Raw genomic sequence first — 21,699 nt, forward strand, 5'->3', positions numbered from 1 at the left:
GCCGCCGCGACAGGCGCCGGAGACCTTATGGCCGCAGCTCTGAACCGCCGCCCCAACAATGGAGGCGTGGAACATAGTCCATTCAGACTTGATGTCCCCCACCTCCCTCGGGACCTGGTTGAAGCTCTGTCGGAGGTGGGAGTTGAAGACCTCTCTGACAGGGGCCTCCGCCAAACGTTCCCAACAGACCCTCACTATGCGTTTGGGCCTGCCAGGTCTGTCCAGCTTTTTCCCCCGCCATCGAATTCAACTCACCACCAGGTGGTGATCAGTTGACAGCTCAGCCCCTCTCTTCACCCGAGTGTCCAAGACATATGGCCGAAGGTCAGAAGAAACGACTACAAAGTCGATCATCGACCTCCGACCTAGGGTGTCCTGGTGCCAAGTGCACTGATGGACACCCTTATGCATGAACATGGTGTTCGTTATGGATAAATTGTGACTAGCACAGAAATCCAATAACAACTTACCGCTCGGGTTCAGATCAGGGAGGCCGTTCCTCCCAATCACGCCCCTCCAGGTGTCACTGTCGCTGTCCACGTGGGCGTTAAAGTCCCCCAGTAGAACGACAGAGTCCCCAGTGGGAGCGCTTTCCAGCAACGCCCTCCAGGGACTCCAAGAAGGCCGGGTACTCTACACTGGCATTAGGCGCATAAGCACAAGCAACAGTAAGAGACCGTTCCCTGCCCCGAAGGCGCAGGGAGATGACCCTCTCATTCATCGGGGTAGACTGCAACACATGGCGGCTAAACTGGGGGGCTATTAATAAGCCCACACCCGCCCGCCGCCTCTCACCCTGGGGAACGCCAGAATAGTGGAGAGTCCACCCTTGGTCGAGAAGAGTGGTTCCAGAACCCAAGCTGTGAGTGGAAGTGAGCCCGACTATATCTAGACAGTATCTCTCAACTTCCCGCACCAGCTCAGGCTCCTTCCCCGCCAGTGAGGTGACATTCCAAGTCCCAAAAACCAGAGTTGGCGCCCGAAGTTTGGGTCGGCCGGGCACTCGGCCCCGACCACCGCCCAAATCATAATGCACCGGCCCCTTACGGTCTCTCTGACAGGTGGTGAGCCCACCGAAGGTCATTATTCTTGTATGAAATATTGAAATCAGTTTTTAAATTCTAAATCTCAAAATGAATAAATTATGATTGATTTACACACCTGATTCTACTTACCTTTTGGTTTAACTAGTGCATCTTGGGGTTCACTTATTTTTGCACTACAAAAACGATGGAGTTTGTACGTTCTGCCCGTGTCTGCGTGAGTTTCGTCTGGGTCCTCTGGTTTCCTCCCACAGTCCAAAGACATGCTGTTCAGGTTCCCTAATAATATTGAGTGACACAGAGAGAGTGTGTTCCACTCATGTATGGATGAATGACCCATCGTGAGTAGTGTATCTATCAGTGTAAGTCACCTTGGTGAATAAGGTGTGTGGGCTGATAACACTACATTGAGTTCGTTGGAAGTCATTTTGGAGAAAAGCATCTGCTAAATAAATAGATGTAAATGTAAAACCAAAGTGACTAGACAAAGACAACGTCCTGTCCAGTAGCTGCTCAGTACTCCTTGAGGTTTTGTGGTTACGTAATGCGAATAGGGCAGTATTTTCTGCTAAGAGGCGGCACCTGTACCCCTCCAGCACAACTCCTTATAAGGTTTGCCTCCATATGGTGCTCACGGACGTCTCCTGACCACACCTTTTGCACTGTTGCAGCTATTCACCTTGCGTTCAGATTGGTCGGTTCAAAGTGTCCGCAGGGGGCCATGGGTGTGTGTGGGGTCCAAGGCTGCTTGAGTGGAACTTGGATGGGAAAAGTGCAAGGACAGCAAGATAGCCAGCAACCCCCTGCTCCTTGAAAGTGAAGCTTCCTCATGTATTTTTTGTTGCTGCGCTGGAATCCAAGCCAGGTTTGAGTGTGTGTGGCCCCCTCAACGGCAGACTCGTGTTCTCCTTTGCCAGCATGACCAATACTGCCCTCAGGACCTCCTCAACAATGCAATGTAACAGATGTTTAATGAAGATGTTATTTCCTCATTACTGGAAGGGGGGTGGGGTGGCGGGGTGGGTGAGGGGTGATGGCGGCCCGGCCTACTGTACCATTTAATATTATTTTAGCCCAAAGGCCTGAGATTGTCTCCACAGCGGCCATGAATATTACATCCCTCTCTCACCAAACAGACTTCTAATGACAGTCGCCAGCCAAGTGACGGATCAGGCTTGGCAATTATAATTTGCCCAGAATTACTTAATGGAGTGTATAGAGCGACCCTATATATCAGTGCCGCCTAATGACTTTTGTCTGGGCGCAGACAAAATTAGAAATAGTAATAATGGCAGTCTGAATTGGGTAAACACCATTTATTTTGCGAGGTGCAGATTAAGACACCATTCTTGTGGAAATTGTCATGTCGGTAGCTGCATTGTTTGAGTAGCGAGAGGATTGCAGTGATTAATTCTGCATGTGCTTCATAGAGGAGACACAGCGGAGGCATTGGAGCAGCACCTGGCCTTTTAACTGCCCCCAGCCACTGGTGTGCAGGAGCACCGACCCCACTGGTCGGGAGCATGGACTCCTTAGCGGTGAAGGTGTATCCAGGTTAACACTGTTACCTGCCTTTAAGATAATTATTGTTTTAACGGTCAAGTTCGTTTGCACATACCAGGAACTTGACGTGGTGGGTGCTTCTTCATACACGTACAGCAAACATAACCACGTGAAGGAAATAAAAGTCATAAAGTAATAGTTTGAAGGAAAATAAATAAATTAAATAATAAAACGGGATGAGTGTGAGCACATATAAATAATATGGGCACAGAGGTGGAAATAGTAGCAAACCTGAACATAAGGTGCAGTTGGAGACGTTTCAAAAACTAAATGAATAAATGTAATAATTGTATTACTTTAGGATATGCAGTACACTACTCTTCTAGTCCAAAGTTTAGTAGCCATCTGTTAGTGCCAATAACCATCAGGTGTGTTATGGATTATAATGTATACTTAAGAGGTTGATGAAGGACACTGCAGGGGGTGCTGCTCTTGTGCCTTGTGTTTTTAAGTCCTGTGTGCCCTCTATCACTTACCGGAACAGAGGGCATAGAAGATGTGATAGCTGGGAAGCATCTTCTATAATCTTGCCTGCACACTTTCTGGTCCTGGATATACATGATACTCTTCTCCAAAGCAGCTCGCAGTGATTTACCCATTTCTACAACTGAGTAACGTTTACCGTCTCAATTTGGGGTAAATACCTTGATTAAGGGTACTGCAGAAGGAAATGGGATTTGAACCTCACTCCTTTGGAGTGCAAGGCAGCAGCTCTAACCACCACAACATCTGCTGGCCCACGTTTACTACCATGGTTGGATGCCTAACCCCACCCAATATGTAAACACTCTGAAATGAGGGGGGTGCGCTGGCGCAGTGGGTTGGACCTTGTCCTGCTCTCCGGTGGGTCTGGGGTTCGAGTCCTGCTTGGGGTGCCTTGTGATGGACTGGCGTCCTGTCTTGGGTGTGTCCCCTCCCCCTCCAGCCTTACGCCTTGTGTTGCTGGGTAGGCTCCGGTTCCCCGTGACCCCGTATGGGACAAGCGGTTCAGACGGTGTGTGTGTGTATTACTCTTTGATGACCACATTATCTCTCTATTGTGGTTATTGTAGCCTTCTGGAAAACATGCATTGCAGTTTATACATGTTTAAGCACATATTTAAATATAATCATCCTCTGGTTGGAAGACATTTTTTATGCAAATTCGTTTTAAAGTGAACAGCTCGCATTTATATCTATTTCTTCACTTAGTGGAATACTCCCTGCCTAGTTTGTCCAAAGTGTCTTGGAATTGATGACCATGTCTTTATAAACCTAGTATGTTTACTTTTAATTGGAGAATAGACAAGAAGTGCCTTTCTCCATCACTGCCACATGACAGAATGACCCCACATCCCCCCCTCCTCTGACCTCACTTCTTTCCTCACCTCGTTTTCCTGGTACGAAGTGCCTTGTGTGATCGTCAACCTTTTTTATTTCACATTTCATAGTTTCATGGTGCCCATGCTGACGTGTTCTTCACGTCATTGTCATGATCGTCACGTGATGTTGCAGTACATGTTCTTTACTTATGGAAAGGACGACTGTATTAAGGAGCAGCTTGTATTAATGTCGTACCAGTTACTGACCTTGAATGCTTTGCAATATGTCACATTTGTCCGAAATTTGCCAATTTTGTTGTGCCTTTAAGGGAACTGATGCTTGATGCTACGACAGTCTGTGAATTTAAAAACATCTGCAGAATGAAGGATTGCAGAAGACAAGAACCTTTTTAATACTGGGTGCAAATTTGGATTCCGCAGGTGACATTGGCTGTCGAACCCTTTTCCTGGCGAAACGCACATCGTATTGATGCAGATGGTGCGATAAAATTTCTGACCAGAACATGAGTGGCTGGTGAGCCCTGTACCCTTGCGGATATTGAGGGAGTGCAGTCTGAGTCAGGACAGTTGTCATATAGACTTAATCTAAATAGTGATTTTCTCTCATCCCTCTGTATGTACACTGCTGCTTGAAAGCGTGTAAACCGTGTAGGGATGGTCATTGTTTCTTGTGTGGAAAATTAAACGTATAAAATGTAAATATTAAACTTTTAAAATGAAAAATCACTGTGATTTACACCCCCGATTCTGCTTACCTACTCGGTTTAACCAGCACAACTTGGGCTTCACTCATTTCCTCACCTGCACTGCTTGTGTGTTTTTACTACGCACATGATTTCCTCCAAAGCAACATGTGGAATTGGTCCTTACACAGCTGTTATGTCACATGAGAAACACTGATTCTCACTGAATGACCACTTTGTGGTAAAACCAAGGGACCCAAGGGCTATACATACTTTCAAGCAGCGCTGTAGATGAAGAGGTACACAATGCACATGAGGACACTCAGATGGACACCGAGTGCATGCGAGAGCCCACGTGTTACAGCACGCTACACCCGCTCTTCTGTAGAGCAACCAACATGCATGACGGTGCCTTCGGCCACCTTCCACCATTCTGTGGAATTCCTCTGTAGGACTCCAGTGGACCGCCAGCTGCCACTGCTGGTCCAGAGCTGGTGCCGCCTGGCCAGGACGGCTCCCCGCAGACCCTGGGCAGCAGGGCGCAGTGCCACCGTGGCCTCCGCAGCATCCAGGAGATTGCCTCGCTGCCTGAATAGCTGTGCTTCGTCGCTCTGGGGGGCTGCGAAGCCAGTTGGAGACGCCGTCCAACTCCCACTCCTGAAGGAACCTCTCCCCATTGCTCCTGCTCAGGAATGCACGGTGCTTTCCAGTGGGCTCTGCCCACAGCCCCCGTCTTGCGGCGGTGGCGGCAGGAGATTTCCCGGGGGTGTTGCTCAGTGGTGTTAACAGTGTCCCTCCCTGTCCCCCTCCTCACACGTGTCACAGAGCTGCTCCAGGAGATCTTAAAGCAGGCAGTCAGGAGCGCAAAATCATTTATGTTTAATTGCGTTTGTGTGTTTATATGCTTTCCTCATTGTGTTTAATGCTGCACCTTTGTTCTCCGCTGCTTCATTTGCATATCACACAGCATGATGGAGACGAGGCGAAGTAGATGCTACACCGGCCACCGTTTGCGCTCCGGATTTACGCATTCCCCGTGCTGTTTGTTTGCTTGTCAAAGTGAAAATGACGATGTGATTATTTTGTTGCTTTGCTGACACCCCACCTCCCACAAAGTGACTTATTACAACTTTTCCCATTTAAAGAACCACAAAGTTTGTCATATCAAGCATTGCCTGTTTCCACATGTGTGGCGGACACAGGTAATGGATGCTGCTTTTTATGTATGGGGAATGTGTTTGGTCGCTGTCCTGCAGGAGCGCAGCAGCTCTTCTCTGTTCTAGTGACGTACAGTACTGAGACGCAGGCGCCGCACCATGCCGCGTTCCCCGGGACGCCGTCCTGCCAAAAGTGTCAGCTCGTTACACGCGTTATCAGCGGCAAGGGTCAGGGGCCCCGGGCGGTGTGACAAGGAGAGATGGATCGTGTGCGGCGCCGCAGTACAGCGACAGCTTTGTGGAAAGAGACATCAACCACTTGCGGGGAATAAAGGCGCCGAGCGGCGAACCCGAGCCAGCGGGACTTCCCCGCCGCCACCGCAGCGGCTGTCAGGCGTCACTATTGAAGGCAAGCCTGGCTGGTGGAAGAATACGTCTCTGAGAAGCCCCGGCTCTCCAGCACGAGACCTCTCCTCCTCCCTCACTAAGAGTATGTGCCCTGGGTTAATTACCACGCAGGAGGGTAGAATCGAGGGTGCGGGGGGTCCGCGCACCTCAACGCAGGGCCCCTCCCCGCCCCCTCGGCTGCTAATTCCTGGAGCGGCACGGGGAGCGAGGGCGCTATCTCTGTGCAGGAGCAGACAGCCCTCTCCTTCCCACCCAGCACCGCTCCTCCCCCTTCCCTGCACAGGAGGCAGAAGCGCAGAAGAAGGGAGGAAGGAGCGAAAATGGAGGGAAAAAAAAAAGGAGAAGTAGTCAGCGAGAGTACGGTTTTTTTTTTTTTCCCCTTCCTCCCCTTCCTCTCCCGCTCCCCTTTTTTCCTGATTTACTGCGCTTTCCTCAGAAAGCTCCATTGTTCCCTTCCCTAAGTCTCATCAGGCCTTTTGTGGCTGACTATCACAGCGGCAGGCAGAGAGCTGGAAATGTATAAATGGTATCATGCCTGTGATTAATGGCGGTGCTTATGAGTCAGGTCTGATAACGGGCCTGCTCTCTACTCAATTTCAGATACCGTTAATGGAATCTGTCTTCTGCGATTGTAATGTGAGAGCGCCTAATTTGCTATGGAGCTTGAAGCTGTCACCGGCAAGGGATTGTGGGGTCATAAGGGACCTGGCAGCCGTTTGGCCTGCAGCTTGTATCTGCCGCTCTGAATAGAGCAGCTCTCTGCCTGTCAGTTAGCTGATAGGCTGATGAGGACTCTAAGCCACTCCACACAATGGAGGAGAGGGCCATACCGCCTGACTCCCCTAATTGTCAAGCCTGCTCAAATTTCAGAGCCAGCATGCTGGGGACTCGATTTTTTTTTTCCCCCCCAACTTTTTTTTTTTTCCCTTCATTTCATCCTCCATCCTCACACTCCACCCCCCCCATCGCCGCCGCCACCACCACCTCGCTCTCTGCACCCTTTTTTCCCTTTTCTTCCACTCTCCTTCCTCTCATTTGCCGTCTCTCTCTCTCTCTCTGTCTCTCTTTCTGTCTCTCTTTAATAAGTGGTGGGTCTTAGCGTATAACAGATTATCCCAAGTTTGCCTCAATTACTGCTAAAGAGATGGAGGGAGAGGAAGGGGCTGGGTGGCGGGGCTGGGGGGGGGGGCACTTTTGTGGAAATATTTAAATTGCTAACGATATCTCCCGCGGCGGCGATTGCTGGCAGGCTGTGCTGGAGCGGGTGGCGGCCCCGGGGAGGGGGGCGCTAATCGCAGAGCGTCTCCGGCCAGCAGTCCCGCACTGTAGGAATGTGGCTAATTTTTCGACGCTCTCATCACAATACATGGGCTGCAAGTGCTTTTCACGTTTTCAGCAGGCGGCGTTACGGCTTTACTTTAATTCTGCATTTACAGTAATGTACATTTGCGGTTTTGCGCTAACGTCACGGGGCATCCCTTCGGCACTTTCGCGCGGCTCCGGCCGGCGCACCGCTTTGGCCTGATGCTTCGAGGGGCCTCGAGGCTGCAGGTTCGAATCCCGTTCCTGCCGCGGCACCCTTGATCGAGGCGTTCACCCTAAATGGCTCCAGCAAGAATCCCGTGCTGTTTTCGATGGGTAAAACCCATCCTTTGTATTTCCTTCGTATAAAGATGCGGGCTAACGAAGAAGCAAAAATGGTTTTCATTCTACCTTTATGTGGCTCCTGTAAGCGTTCACCCGTGTGTGTGTATGTATTTACGCATCCCCGGCGCCCGGGGTTCTCACACCGCGCTTACCGGGGCGATCTCTCTCTTCCGCAGACTGGCTGGGCCGGGCCCGGGAGCCGTGCTAGCCGGGGGGGTGTTCGCCCTCTCCCTGCTGACCTGGCGCTGGTCCGTGGTGGCAGAGGTCTTCTCCCTCAACAACCTCTTTGTGGGCTCGATCCTCGCTTTAGCCGCGAGCTTCCACCGCGCCGACGGTGCCGGCGAGAGAAGGAAGGTAACCGCTGCGTCTAACAGCACGGTAAAAAGTGCGGCTCCGGACGGCGGGAGGCTGACCTTTTTTTTCAAAAAGCTTAGAGACCCGCAGGCACCGCTTGAACAACTTACAGAACGGGGACTTGGGGGTCGTTTCTGAAATTGCCACCGTTTTTAATAAAACATGTCAACTCCACATTGCTCCGAGTTGCCTCGATACGTGTTGTATGGAAATTCTAAAATGGTCCATGACATCATTGCAGGTGAAGAAAGGCGGCAAAGATTAATATTAGCTAGCGAGAGAGTTTAATCCCGAGAGTAATTTTAGTTGGAATTATTCAGAAAGGGTGCTTAAAGTGTGTTGCGCCTCGGCGCTCTGCTGTGACTAATCGAGGGAGATTTTGCTCTGTCCAACCCTAGGTGGCGAGAAGTTTACAGCACACCCACGAGTGCGCGAGTTCCGATTCGATAGGAAAACACAAAACTATTGTACGCTCACTATTTTCTCAGATTAAAATATTTTATCCAGGGGCCAGCCGCTGGATCATGTTCACGTGGAGATGGATGTGGGAATTAAGAGCACTGGTTGCTGCTGCTGCAGTGTAAACACCGATTTGCGTTCGCTGACACTTGAATACGACGAAAAATTGCTGCAACTTGAAACTGATGAATCTCCAGATCAGGCTGAGCAAAGAAGTAAAATATATTTTGTTTGGAAATGCAAATATTTAGTACATAAGTGCATCATTTTTTTAAAAAATAGATTTATAAAGATATGCTCTCGGGGGGCGTGGTGGCGGAGTGGGTTCGGCCAGTGCCCCCTGTGTGGTGGGTCTAGGGTTCGAGCCCTGTTTGGGGTGCCTTGTGATGGACTGGCGTCCTGTCCTGGGTGGGTTCCGGTTGGGTTCCGGGTTAGGCTTCGGCTCGCCGTGACCCCGCTCGGGATAATGAGCTGTTGATGACAGATGGATGAACATATGCTGTCAGAAGTTTGAAAAGTACACAAATGATTGCAATCTTTTTCTTTTTTTTTTTTTTGCAAGGAGGCAAAAAATACACAAAAAATAGGCGGACTTTGAACCGGAAGGTTTCGCAATGAATTGTTTCTGCATGGTAAAATTTGCATTTATTTAGTCGATTGGCAGACGCTCTTCTCCAAAGCCCTGTGCAGCGCAGAGTAAACAAAGGTACGACGACTGATGAAGAGCTTTAGACACAGACACGGGATTATCGAAGCGCAGCTCGCTTGTCTGGTACTGCGGTTTTGCCGATACGTGTCACTCAAGAGCTGCGCAGGTACAAATCACGTTCCGAATCTGCGCGTGTGAGTGAGTGAGTGTTTAATTGTACGTGTATGTTGTGGCTGTCATGGAGCCTCAAGCTGAATATTCTGTCGCTCAGAAAGTGCAGCATCCGGCACATCTTCACTTTAGTAGCTCAGTGGCCCGGCGAAAGTGATGCACGGGACAGCACTGATACCCAGTACAGTAAATACACAGTAAACAGTAAACACTGCTAGATAATAGGTCCAAACGATGCCTGTTTCTGTAGGAATTTGCTTTAATTTATTAGAAAACCATCAGCGAGTGTGTCATTGATCAGTTGTGCCGCCACGTGTCCCTCCGTCAGTTTTCCCGCTGGGGGGCGCTGTGCTGCGGCTTGGGCCTGTGTAACCAGCACACCTTGGTGCTCTACGTGGTGCCTGTGATCCCGTGGGTGCTGCTGCGACTGCACACCTACCAGGTGAGTATGCCCTCACGGTGCGGCTACGCAAACCCTTCGAGACCTCTTCGCCGGGTCGCCGCGCGATCATCTGTACGCTGCACCCTGCTGGCCAGGAGCTGTCGTTGCGCGGCGCGGCGCTGCTGGCCCTTCACTTCCTGTTCGGCTTCCTGCCGTACCTCTACCTCCCGATCTCCTCGGCGGCGAACGCGGCTCGCTGGAGCTGGGGCGACCAGACCACCGTTCGCGGACTGCTCACACACCTGCTCAGGATGGAGTATGGCACCTTCAGCCTGGTACGATCTCTCTCCTTCTCTCACACACACACACACACACACACACAAGTCACACTCTTTTTGTTCTCTAGCTCATCTGCTCCCACGGCAATGCTGTATTGGAAAATGTATAATTAGAAATAAAAATTGGCACCGAGTGTTGAGCGCGTGCTGGAGCGCAAACGGGAGCAGCCTTGGCCTCCGGCGGCCACACGGTGAGGTCGAATCTTGGCCGCTCTGATGCGTTCGGCTTGGCTTCGTGGGAACACGGCTCGGGTAAAGCATTGAACTCTGTCCATTGGACTCCGCTGTTCTCCAGCGGACGCGCAGATAACTGTTCCTGTGGCCCGGGACGCCTGTCCCCCGTAATTAGAGATTCCGCTTGTGCGACGTTAACGTGCGGCTCAGTCGTTCACGTGACCACGGGGAGTAGAGCCTAACACACCCGTCTCCTTCTCCCTCTCCCGGTCTCTCGGACTGCATCACGTCAGGCGAAGGCGGATGGCTCGGTGGGGTCAGCCAGGATGCTCCGGTGAGTTCGCCGCCCGACCGTTAGGTCACGTTGCCTCTCGCCCCGTTTGTTTGGTTGCGGATCGTGCCTCGGAGCGCCAGGGCGGAAGACGAAGTGACGCCTCGAGCAGGAACGTTCCAAGCAGAAGATGGAGAATTCATTGAAGTGGCCAGCAAGCGATCGCGCGGACCTCTCGGTGATAAAGCATCAGAAAGCAGGTGTCAAGATTGAGTCTGGCCTGCTGCTCTCGTGCCCTCAGATGCTCGTTCGTGGTTCGAACGTCCCTGAGGTCAGGAATGCCGATGACAGCACCCGAGGCACCGGTCGCCCCAAAACTTCCGAAAACAGGGTGATGTGCGGTATATACTGATGATCTGAAGGTCACTTTGACTGTCTTGGCCCACATTTCTGATGAACAGAGCATACGGTATCCCCAGTGTAACACACACACGCGGGTCATAAGTGATTTCCACACTGCCGCAGGGTGTCGGAATCGGCGAACCGTCCGGAGACATCCGAACGATGCCGGACAGTTAGATCACCCCGAAGCTTTGTTTAATTCTACGACCGAAGACCTTGTTATTGTGCGATTCCCGTTTGTGCGTCGCCGTGATGTTTTGCCCGCGTGTCCCGCGTTGCGCCGCTTGTTTGCCGTCGCGCTGCGGACGGTTTAGTCACGGCTCTGCGGCTGACGTCCAGCTCCTCGAGATCCCTGGTGCGCCACGAAGCCCGTGTGCCGTCGCCGCGTCTTTTCTGCCTTTTGTTCTTCCCCCGACTCGGTCCCGATGTCGAAGCCGAGCCGGGCCCGTTTCGCTGGGCCAAATCGCCATGTTGTGTTTTCCCAGCACTTTGAGATGATCACACAGCTCTGCTGTTAAAGCGTGACCGGCAGTGATGACAGAGTCTGCAATACCGCTGGAGAGATTGCGCACCCCCCTTCCACCCCACCCTACCCCACCCCCACCACATTATCCATCCTTGTGCCAGCGTTTCTGCGGCTGATGGACAAACGCCCCCCCCCCCCCCCCCCCCCCCACGCCTTGCGGTGCTGAAAGACAGGCACAAGTTTAACTTCAAGGGAGACAGTGGAACATGACAGGCAGTGACAAGCGTGCCGTCTGCGCAGTGTAAACCGCCACGCTGGAGTTGACACACACACACACACACACACGCACACGTAAACAGGAAGTGGCCGCGCTGGCTGACGGACAGGGGGGACACGGAGCCTGATGGGGGGGCGGAGGGGATGTTTGGGGTGACGCGCTCAGCTCACGTGGCCTCCTGTGCGTTTGTGTTCCAGGGCCCAGCTGGACCACTGCGTGGCTCACCTCACTGTCCCTGTGTTGATTCTGGCGGGGATCAGCCTGCTCCTCTCCCTGTGGGACAGGTGAGGATACGCTGGATGGAGTTACACACCAGCCATTAGTGGAGGGTACAGTAACCGCCTGCATACCCTGTGGAGAGACTCCTTCCATGGAGCCTTGCACCCTGACATGCCGGTGTTCCAGGATTGAATGTAAGGATCACCCTTACATTCCCGATACTGGGGCAGCAGGTAGCGTGGTGCTAAGATCTGCTCCCTTTGGACTCGAAGGCCCCAGGTTCAGATCCAAAATCCTGCTGTAGCACCCCTGAGCAAGGGACTTACCCTAAATTGCCCCGGTAAAAATGAGCGCGGCTGTTTAAAGGGGTGAATTGTGATTAAAGGGGTGTTTTCGGACTGGAACGTCTGTTCGCGACGGTGGCGAAGGAGTGGCGCGGGGGGCGGCTGCGGGGTCGGGACTGGAAGTGTTTCGAGGGGGGATGAGTGTGAGGGTAGGTGGGCGAGAGGGCGCGTGTGCTTGAGAGGTCCGGGTTGAGGCGAAGGGCACGGGTGCGACAGCGGGGGGCGGATTGAAGTGGGGAGGGGGTCGGGGGGTAATTCAAGGGTGAGCCGCACGCAGCATCACCTCTGAAGCAGTGCCGATAAAGCTGTACGGTGCCAGGGGCGCGGGAGGGGTACGGGACGCAGGCACTCCCGGGGGGCATCGGCGGGCCCCATCCCCACCCAGCGCCGAGCTCACGAAGGAACTGTTCGCGGACGCTTTAATATGCGCCGATAGCAGCCGCTTCAAAGAAGCCCCCATTCAGCGAGATAACAGGCGTTGAGCCGCCATGCACAGCAGCTCCTCCCCAGGGGCTCGGGGCTCACCGCCGCGGGGTGGGGGGCACCCGTCACACACGCGCGCGCCCATTAGGGCCCCCCGCGCGTGACGTCACGGCCTCGGCCCCTGCTGCCGCGCACGGAGCGATCGAGAGCAAGGCACGCGGCGGCGCCCGCAGCGTGAGCTTACCGCGGTGATTTCCTTACACTTTCACAACGGGACAGGTTCCCTCCTTCTGACACCTGTCGGGACGGATGGGTGATAAATAAAGGGAAAATGTTCAGATATTTGACGCGAAATGATGACTGCCATCGAAATAAAATGACTGTGTGACGTCACCCAACGGGCCATTAATGTGAACCTCTGAATGGCAGTTTGTGTTACACATTTATTTATTTAGTCAGGCCCTTCCCCTGTGTAATGGAATCATTTTATCTCCACAGCAGTTATGTTACTGCTTTTTCACTCAGCAAATCAGATGGGCGCCGTGGTCCTTCTGCAACAAATCCGCGTACTGTACGTTCTCCACTCTTCTCGTCATCCTGATCACAGTGTCAACTGATCACGACATTGATTATGATGACTCCAAGACAAAGGGGATGAGTGGACTGCTGCTTCTGCTTGAGCTCGAAGCGTCTTCGCGTGCAGGGGTACGAGTGCAGAGGTGACCGGCGCTTTCCTGATGAAGTCAAGGACCCAACCGGTCGTACCGGGTTAAACTTGTCCTTCTCAATATCCGACGGAAGCGAAATGGTCACGTGGATGATCATACCCGGAGGCGTGTTTTACTGCCAGTTACTGTGCGCGGTGTGCGTTCAGCCTAAATGGGACCTATAGGGGGTTCGGTCGCCGATGATGGCGCTCGATGCGGAATCAAGGATGCAACTTGCAGATTTCTTGTGCTTCTTCATTTGCGTATGTGCTCAGGTAGAGATGCGTGGCTGTGTAAACGAAATGAGGCAGAGTGTTTGCTACGTGGTGCCATGACCTGTTTGTCCCTGCAGGAGGCAGTATGTGCTGCCCTGGCTGCTGGCTGCCATGGTGCTGCTCTACTCCCTTTTCTTTGCCTGGAGGGCCAACCTGGACATCAGCAGGCCGCTGCTGCTCGGAGTGGTGCGTGGCGAACTCTCCCGAGTCCAACCAACCAGTGCGCCGTTTTTTTCGGGGGGGTTACTGCACGTCCGCAGCTCCGGAATCTGAAAAGTTCCGAAAGCCGGGCGTTTCGTGGCAAACCTGTGAAAACACGACCTGACGGTGGTAACGATGGCAACGATGGCATCCCTTCTTCTCCGAGATCCTCAAGAAACCAGATGTGCTGCACATTTATTGCGTGAATACGTACAGCTGTTTAGGGTTACTTTGAATCTGTGTATGTCTGAAGTTTTAGTAAACGTATTTTCCTTAGAAATAATTATCACAAGAGTATTTACATTGTATTGCATTACAGAGTATTTATCCCACTACTTTTTTACCATACAAACAAACTATAGTAGTTTTTATATCCCATTGTCCCAGATCCAAATGCAGGTGTTCTTCCAGATGGGCTTCATGCACTGCGTTTCCTTTCTAAAATTCGAAAAACACTTGAGTAACACGCCGGACCCCAGGGGTTTTGGCTGAGGGACGCGACTCCACCTTGCTCCCAAGTGCCGTTGTCTCACAGACGCTGCGGAAAAGTTCTGCAGAAAAATGTACATAGATGCAATAAAGTTACTTTTACATTGGAGTCTCTCACACAAATTGCTAGGATTTTTTTTTTGGCCTTTAGCTCAAATAAGTTTTTTGCAAAATTCGCATCCTGGTATAAATAACAGACTAACAGTAAATGCTGTTGTAATCGGTAATTACTGAGCACTAATTCTTCAAATTGAAAGCACTATTGTAGGGTCGTATTCTGCTGTAATGATTTTGGGCAAACCCTATTGGAGGCTCAGGTCCTGGAGAGAGTCTTTTGGTTCTACCCAAATCCGTTAATTAGTGAATTAGATTAATTATTAAGCTTAATTAGGCTTCTTGTTAAAGGTATTTAGTCGTTGATGATTTGTAGAGACCCATAAAATCATGTGAATTGCGGCTCTTCATGCCCTTGTAAATGATGGCGACGGCCCTTGGTGTCGACTGTTGCAAACCAGGGCCTGGATGCGATCCTTGATTTAAAAAAAAAAAAAAAAAAAAATTAAAAATCATTCACCCTGAACGAAGGGGTGAATCTGTAAGGAAGGTGGAATCGTGAGCTCCTTGGAAGTGTCCGCTAAATGAATATAAATGTGAATTTGACACGAGGGACTCCGATGGGACGGTTACGAGTAGCGGGTTCGCATTCTTTCACCTGCGGCCTTTGCAGCTTCTTCTGCTTTTCGCTTCTTTCCGGCATAATTAATTTCGCAAAGTCAGTCGAGATGGATGAGATGCGCTCGTCCAGGCCGCGTCCTATGGAAATTGAAGTGAAATTAAAAGAAATTACGGTGAATTCAAGGTTTTCTTTTTTTTTTGTTGTTGTTGTTGTTGTGGGTCCAGATGAGCTTCTGAAATTCTGCAGAGCCCCTTTGCGAAGAAGGGCACGTTGCGGCCTCCGGTCCCGCGGGGCCGTTGGTGCCGAAGCTGCTGTTGCGGTGAGATGGCTGGGGCGACAGGTATGTTGCTGAGTTATGCCATATGCTCTCTCTGCAGGTGGAGCGCTTCTGGCTGCAGGGCGACGCCGTGCTCTGCGTGCTGTCCGGCCTGGGTCTGGCCGGGCTGTGCGCCGCGCTGGAGCGGTGGCTGGCCCGCGGTACGCTGTGGACCGCCTGCGCCTGGGCACTCACCGCCGGCCTGCTGGCACACCTGGCACGCTCCAACTACAGGTGAGTGCGAGGTGGGTGAATTGTGGGGGGGGGGGTCGGTCGGAGGGGGCTCGAAGGAACCAGGTTCAAATCCCATCTCCTGCTGCAGTACCCCCGAGCAAGGTACTCACCCTGAATATGATACCGTAAAAATGACCCGGGTGTGTAAATGGCTAAAACATTGAAAAGTGATGTGACCCTGTAAGTTACTTAGATGCAAAGCGTCAGCTAAATAAAGATAAATCGTTTGTCAGGTAGGCTAGCGACCGGGTGGTTGAGGCGAGTTTGGAAGGTGGAACGCAGGCATGCATCCCATCGGGTTCCACCCATTTTCTTACATTTATTTATCTATCTGACGCTTTTCTCCAAAGCGACTTCCAGTGAACCCTACGTAGTGTTACGAGCCCACACACCTTATTCACCGCGGTGACTTACACTGCTAGATACACTACTTACAATGGATCACTCATCCATACAGCAGTGGAACACACACACACACTCTCTGTCACTCACACGCTATGGGGGGAACTGAATAGCACATCTTTGGAGTGTGCGAGGAAACCAGAGCACCTGGAGGAAACCCACGCAGACACGGCGAGAACATGCAAACTCCACACAGACTGAGCGGGGATCGAACCCACATCCTCTCGCACCACCCAGGCGCTGTGAGACGTCACCGCGCCGCCCACACGTACTTGTGATCGCTTTCTGTCCTCCTCTGTCTATTACTCCGCTACTGTCCTCCCTGTCCGCTGTTCCTCAAGACTGCTCTGACTTACTCTACTCCACAGTTTACCCCTCATTGCTCCTTGTTCACTGTGGTACTGCACCCCACTTCTAGTTGCTGCGCATTACGCCCATTAGCCCTCATCACTGCGCCCCATTATTCCACGACAGGGTCTTACTCGCCATTATTCCGCGGCGCTCTCCACATCCCCCTCGAGCCGCTCTGGTCTTACCCAGTGAGACGGAGCCAGAAGGTCCCTCATTACCATGTAGAGCAGCGGCTCGCGGTCTTCCCGCAGGCTGCCGGCTTCCCTCGCGCTCCGCCGTTTACCGAGTCTAATGGGTGCGCGCAGAAGAAAGGGGCCCCGAGGAACGGCTGCCTTTGTGGGGGCTAAATGGGAGCCGGGCCGCGGAATAATGAAGCCATTAATGCGTGATGGGAAACGTCCGCGATCAGAGTCAACAGATCGCACTAACAAGGTACTTTGCCAGGCATCAGAGGCAGCGCTTTGATCAGGTGTTCAACCTGGACGGTGCTGTCAGTTCACATGGCGCCTGCCTGACGCTGATTTGAAAGTCAAATCGCAGGAACATCTCAGCGGGGGCTCTCGCCTGACAGCGGGAGAGGGAAGACGGGGGTGGGGGTGATGAGCAGGAATAATCGCGCCGCGCCACACGGCGCTCGGAAACTCTGGGCTGCCGCACAGACCAACACGCATCAGCAGAGGAGGTACACTTGTATGTCACGGGCATCAGTCAGTGGGCCACTTTCTTTTTTTTCTTTTTTACTTCGCTGCATTACCATGATTTTTTTTTTTCCTTCTCCCCACAACGCGCTGCACACGTGCTCTTCCTGGCGAGAATCTGAACACACAGGACCCGGTTTGCCGGTCCCAAAATAAGTCCTGGACTCCATCTGAGAAGAGAGCCGACTGTGAACATTTTAGCAGAGTGCCAGTGTAAAAATGGAGTGTTTGCACCTGTGTTGGGGGCGGGGGCGGGCTGGCTTGGCAGCGACTACTTGTTTCAGAACTGGTCGCTAACTTTTGAGCTACAGCGAAAGAGAGTCCAAATGCGTTGAAGAGAAGTGGGCAGAGCCTCCAGGATGCGTAGCTTCTCGGCTCGGCATCTTGACGGCTTTATCCTCGGCGTCCTTGCGTATTCGGCGTACCGTGTGCTTCCTTCATGCCGCGTGCGCGTACGCAAGTGCTCTCGTGTGTGAGCTGCAGGGAATGCGACCAGAGCCGGAACGACGTGGTGGAGCGCTTTGCACGTGGCATTCTGGACTCCATGCCCCAGGACTCCTTGCTGCTCACCCGGGGTGACCTACCTGGGAACTCGCTGCGCTACTTGCACTACTGCCAGGGGCTGCGTCCCGACTTGCGCCTCGTCGACCAGGAGGTCAGGGCTCCGGGGGATCGCGCGCCGTCGGCCGAGGTGCTCGGGGAAGATGGGTGTGACCGCCTGCTTTGCGTCCCCTCCGGCAGATGATGACCTACGGCTGGTACGTGGCGAAGCTCGGCCGGCACCATCCCGGGGTCCGCTTCCCTGGCCGGCGGTGGGACCCGGCGCGCGCGGCCGAGGAGGACGCGTTCGGTTTGGAGCGGTTCCTGCGTCACAACTCGGAGTGAGTGGAACGTGCGACGCGAACGGCCGCTCGAGGAGCCCGGAAAGGGCGCAGCGGGAATGTCGCTGACAAAGGGCAAGCGTCAAACGCGCGCGCGTCACACACTTGCAACCACCAGGCGGCAGTGTTTGCTTGGCAAACAGTGGCGGCTGAAAGGGGGCAACACTGACCAACAGGATTAACCTTGAGTGCAACTGGGGCCTTTGAGCGAAGGGGTGAGAAAAGCCCACAAGTGTTCATGTGATTACTGCGCGAGAAGACCTCCGTGGCCCAGGGATTACTTTAAACTGAGTGATTTAAACAGGCTTGGTGGCCCATTTACCCTCAGAAGTGTAAGATAATTGAAAGACACACAGGCCGGGCCGGGCTGAGGGAGGTGCTCGAGTGCGGCGTTGTATTTTCGTGCTTAATACGTGAGCTCTTTAGGTGCGAGGCCCTCGAAGCAGCCCCTCGAAGCCCGTGTGATGTGTCCCCGCAGCAGGGACGTGTTTGCCTGCATCGGCCTGCCCGAGGGGGATCCCGGCTGGATGAGGAGCTTCTCCCGTTGGCCTTGGGGCATCTGTGAGCAGCTGGTGCCCGCAGAGACCCGCCTGCAGCCCGAAGCGTGGGCCCGGCGCACCAGGAGCCTCTACAACTGGACGGAGCCACACGACAGGTGTGTGGTCCCCGCGGCAACCTGGGCCCGGGGCTTTCGAAAGCCCACGCGCTCCCGTAGTCTTCGTTTAACGGCACCGTTTCTCCGCAGCTTCCGTGCTGGTTCTTGGGAGAAGGTGGCCAACGAGGAGATGTGGCAGGCCAGGTAGGAGGTGACGGGGCTCGCGCGGCGATGAAGTGCCGCGCCTGCTTTAGCGCGGCGCTTCTCTCTGTCTCTGGCACCTGCCTTAAAGCTTCCCTGCACTTTACAGGATGAAGACGGCCTTCTTCTTGTTTGACGTGGCTGAGAAAGTTCCCGAAGAAGGCAAAGAGCGCCTCTTCGAGCTCTCCTACACCGTGAGTTCGAGCGCAGCCAGCAGCACTGCAGCGGCGCGCGGCCACCCCTGGCCTAGTGGGGTTCATTTGTTCCCTGAAATCTTGTTCAGTGAATTCCTGTTATGAGGTGTCTTCCCTTACCGTTATATCTTCGGGAAAAGCAAATGTTTCCTGGACAGGATATATTACCAAAGGCTAAAGATTTGCTAGAATAAATGGTCTTGTTCTCCATGACAACGCTAAGTACGTTGGCATTTATCCGACACTTTCTTCCAAAGCAACTTGCAACGTTAAGTTACTTAAAATTATTTACCCGTTTATACGGCTGGGTAATTTTAGTGGAGTAATTTAGGGTGAGTACCTTGCTCGAGGCTACTGCAGCAGGAGGCGAGACTTGAACCTGCAACCTTTAGGTCCAAAGGCCAGCGCCTACGCCACCGGCCATCCCAACTGCCTCGATCACGTGGACGCAGGCATGCATTTTTAACGTTTGTGAGAAAAGTTATTGAATTGTAACACTTATCATCAACGTTATTAACGCTGGTACCATGGATTGCGCAGGGGAGTGTTAAAAATTTTGTCGCCTTCGGACTCCGCCTCGTAAAAAACAAGGGAAACGCTTCATTCGCGACGGTTTGAGATTCTTGTTATAAAAGCCGTTTACGTGATTTGATAGTTACAAATAATTTTATTAATATTTACATTTTTATACGGATTATTTGCAAAAGTTAGTATTCGGTCTGCTATTTCAGTTGAGGATCGGGCTCATCGTAATCGATGTCGCCTTAAGTTGACACTGTGATCAGGGCGAGTCGAAGTGTGCAGTACGTACAGTACCTAGATTTGGTACAGAAGGACCGCGGCGTCCGTCTGATTTGCTGAGTGAAACGGAGCAGGCAGTGAGTAACATACCTGCTGTGGACACAAAATGACTTCTTTTGGTGAGGTCTTCTGCATTGTGTAGAGACACAACTGAGATCGATCACCAGTAAAGGCGTCCTTCAATTTACAAAACTAATCCGGTCCGGAAAGCGTTATATATACCAAGATTTTTTGTTTTCGTAAAGTGAAAATCGGATATGAAAAGCCAAGTGCTGTTATACCAAATTTTGGATAAAGACAGCTCACGAATCAACACGGTGGCACAGCGAGGGTTTGATCCCCACTCCATCTGTGTGGAGCTTTCATGTTCTCCCTGTGTCTGTGTGGGTTTCCTCTGGGTGCTCTGGTTTCCTCCCACACTCCAAAGATATGCTGTTCAGGTTCACCCATAGCGTGTGAATGATAGAGAGAGTGAGTCTTCCACTGATGTATGGATGAGAGACCCATTGCAAGTAGTGTATCCAGCAGTGTATGTCACCGCGGTGAATAAGGTGTGTGGGCTGATGACACTACATAGAGTTTGAAAAGTGTCTGTTAAATGAAACATCGTTAATTCAGGGATGCCTGTATTTTGTACACTTAACATTTTGATGAGGAATTTAATTTTTGCTTTTACTAGTGTTTATTCCTATGATCTCACCATTACAGAGCACGCAACAGTGCCATTTGTAATGATCCATCTCTTTTTGCCGTCATTCACAGCTCTATAAGGAGATAGTAGACGCGCATGAGAATCACCCGTCCAACTGGGATAAGAACCTGGCGCTGGCCGGCGAGAGGCTGCTCAGGTACGGGGGCCGGGGGCACGACCCCGACCGCCTGCTCGCGCAGACTATCGAAAGCTTCTCGTTGTACCTGGAGAAGGAGCCCGCGGACCCCAAGGCGGAGGCCATCCGCTCCGTCATTTCACACCTGCGCAAAGAGAGGCAGCGACTCAGACGCAGCAGACACGCTACTTGAGGCCCAGCCGACAAGAGAGGTGGCATCTCATCTTGTTTGAGGGCATTATGAAAACGGCGGCTTGTGTTTAATACGCAAGGAGATAAAAAGCACCAAGAAATGACCGAAGGCTCATCGTTAACAGCCAAGGGCGAAAGGCCGGCATTGGAACGCGGTACTGCGAGATGATCTGTAACTGTTTTCTGTGGAAAAGTGTAGAAATGTTCCTGTTTTTTAAAAAAATCTTTTATTATGTGAAAAATAAACCACTGTCACAAGAACTTTGTTTCCTTTTCACCTTTGCGTTCATTTGCTTAACTGCTGCTTTTCTCCAAAGTGACTTATAATGTTAAAATTATTTACTCATTTATACAGCTGGGTCATTTTACTGGAGCAATTCAGGGTAAGTACCTTGTGCAAGGGTACTACCGCTGGAGGTGAGGATCAAACCTGGGCCCTTTGGGTCCAAAGGCAGTAACTCCAACCGCTACGCTACCAGCAGCTGTGCCGCCGCCGCCTCCCAGGCCTCCCGATGCACTTGGGCCCTAAATTGGCCTTTAGTGCACGTGGTCTGGAAACGTTGCTGACCGCATATGGCGGTAACCGGGCAGTGACCCTATTCAGGCACCGCGTGGTGTTGAGCGCGGTGTGAGCACTTCACCTTTTACTGTTGAAATGACACCCCCCCCCCCATCCCCCGCACCCATTTTGTCCCCTTCCTTGGGATTGAGAAAAACCCATTCCGGGCACAGGAGCGAGGATTAACGCCGCCAGTTAATCTGGGACAGACTTTAAATGTTCCCGTCTTGCGGTTGCTGCTTGCGGTCGTCCTTTTAAACACTAAAAACTAATGGATTTGATGAGGTTTTTCTCTTTTTTTTTTTTTTTTCCTACTGGTCGCTAATCCCTGGTGGATTTAAGGGAAAT

The 21,699-nt window shown here is 52.1% G+C and overlaps 1 protein-coding gene across 5 annotated transcripts in view; it reads left to right on the top strand.

Annotated features, from left to right (window-relative positions):
* Positions 1 to 21,045, top strand: part of LOC108941446 (transmembrane protein 260-like) — a 40,074-nt gene extending 19,029 nt beyond the window's left edge. For all 5 annotated transcript variants that reach the window (XM_029258583.1, XM_029258587.1, XM_029258584.1 and 2 more), the window contains 13 exons: positions 8,000 to 8,177; positions 9,785 to 9,898; positions 9,994 to 10,173; positions 10,644 to 10,684; positions 11,964 to 12,050; positions 13,812 to 13,920; positions 15,478 to 15,650; positions 17,585 to 17,756; positions 17,843 to 17,982; positions 18,461 to 18,637; positions 18,728 to 18,781; positions 18,888 to 18,972; positions 20,536 to 21,045. In XM_029258583.1, the coding sequence (XP_029114416.1) occupies positions 8,000 to 8,177; positions 9,785 to 9,898; positions 9,994 to 10,173; positions 10,644 to 10,684; positions 11,964 to 12,050; positions 13,812 to 13,920; positions 15,478 to 15,650; positions 17,585 to 17,756; positions 17,843 to 17,982; positions 18,461 to 18,637; positions 18,728 to 18,781; positions 18,888 to 18,972; positions 20,536 to 20,793 (1,768 nt within the window). In that variant the 3' untranslated portion in view covers positions 20,794 to 21,045. The remainder of the gene's footprint in view (positions 1 to 7,999; positions 8,178 to 9,784; positions 9,899 to 9,993; positions 10,174 to 10,643; positions 10,685 to 11,963; positions 12,051 to 13,811; positions 13,921 to 15,477; positions 15,651 to 17,584; positions 17,757 to 17,842; positions 17,983 to 18,460; positions 18,638 to 18,727; positions 18,782 to 18,887; positions 18,973 to 20,535) is intronic.
* Positions 21,046 to 21,699: the final 654 nt, after the last annotated feature.

The sequence above is a fragment of the Scleropages formosus genome, chromosome 15 (genome assembly GCF_900964775.1).
Source record: "Scleropages formosus chromosome 15, fSclFor1.1, whole genome shotgun sequence".
Lineage (NCBI taxonomy): Eukaryota > Metazoa > Chordata > Actinopteri > Osteoglossiformes > Osteoglossidae > Scleropages > Scleropages formosus.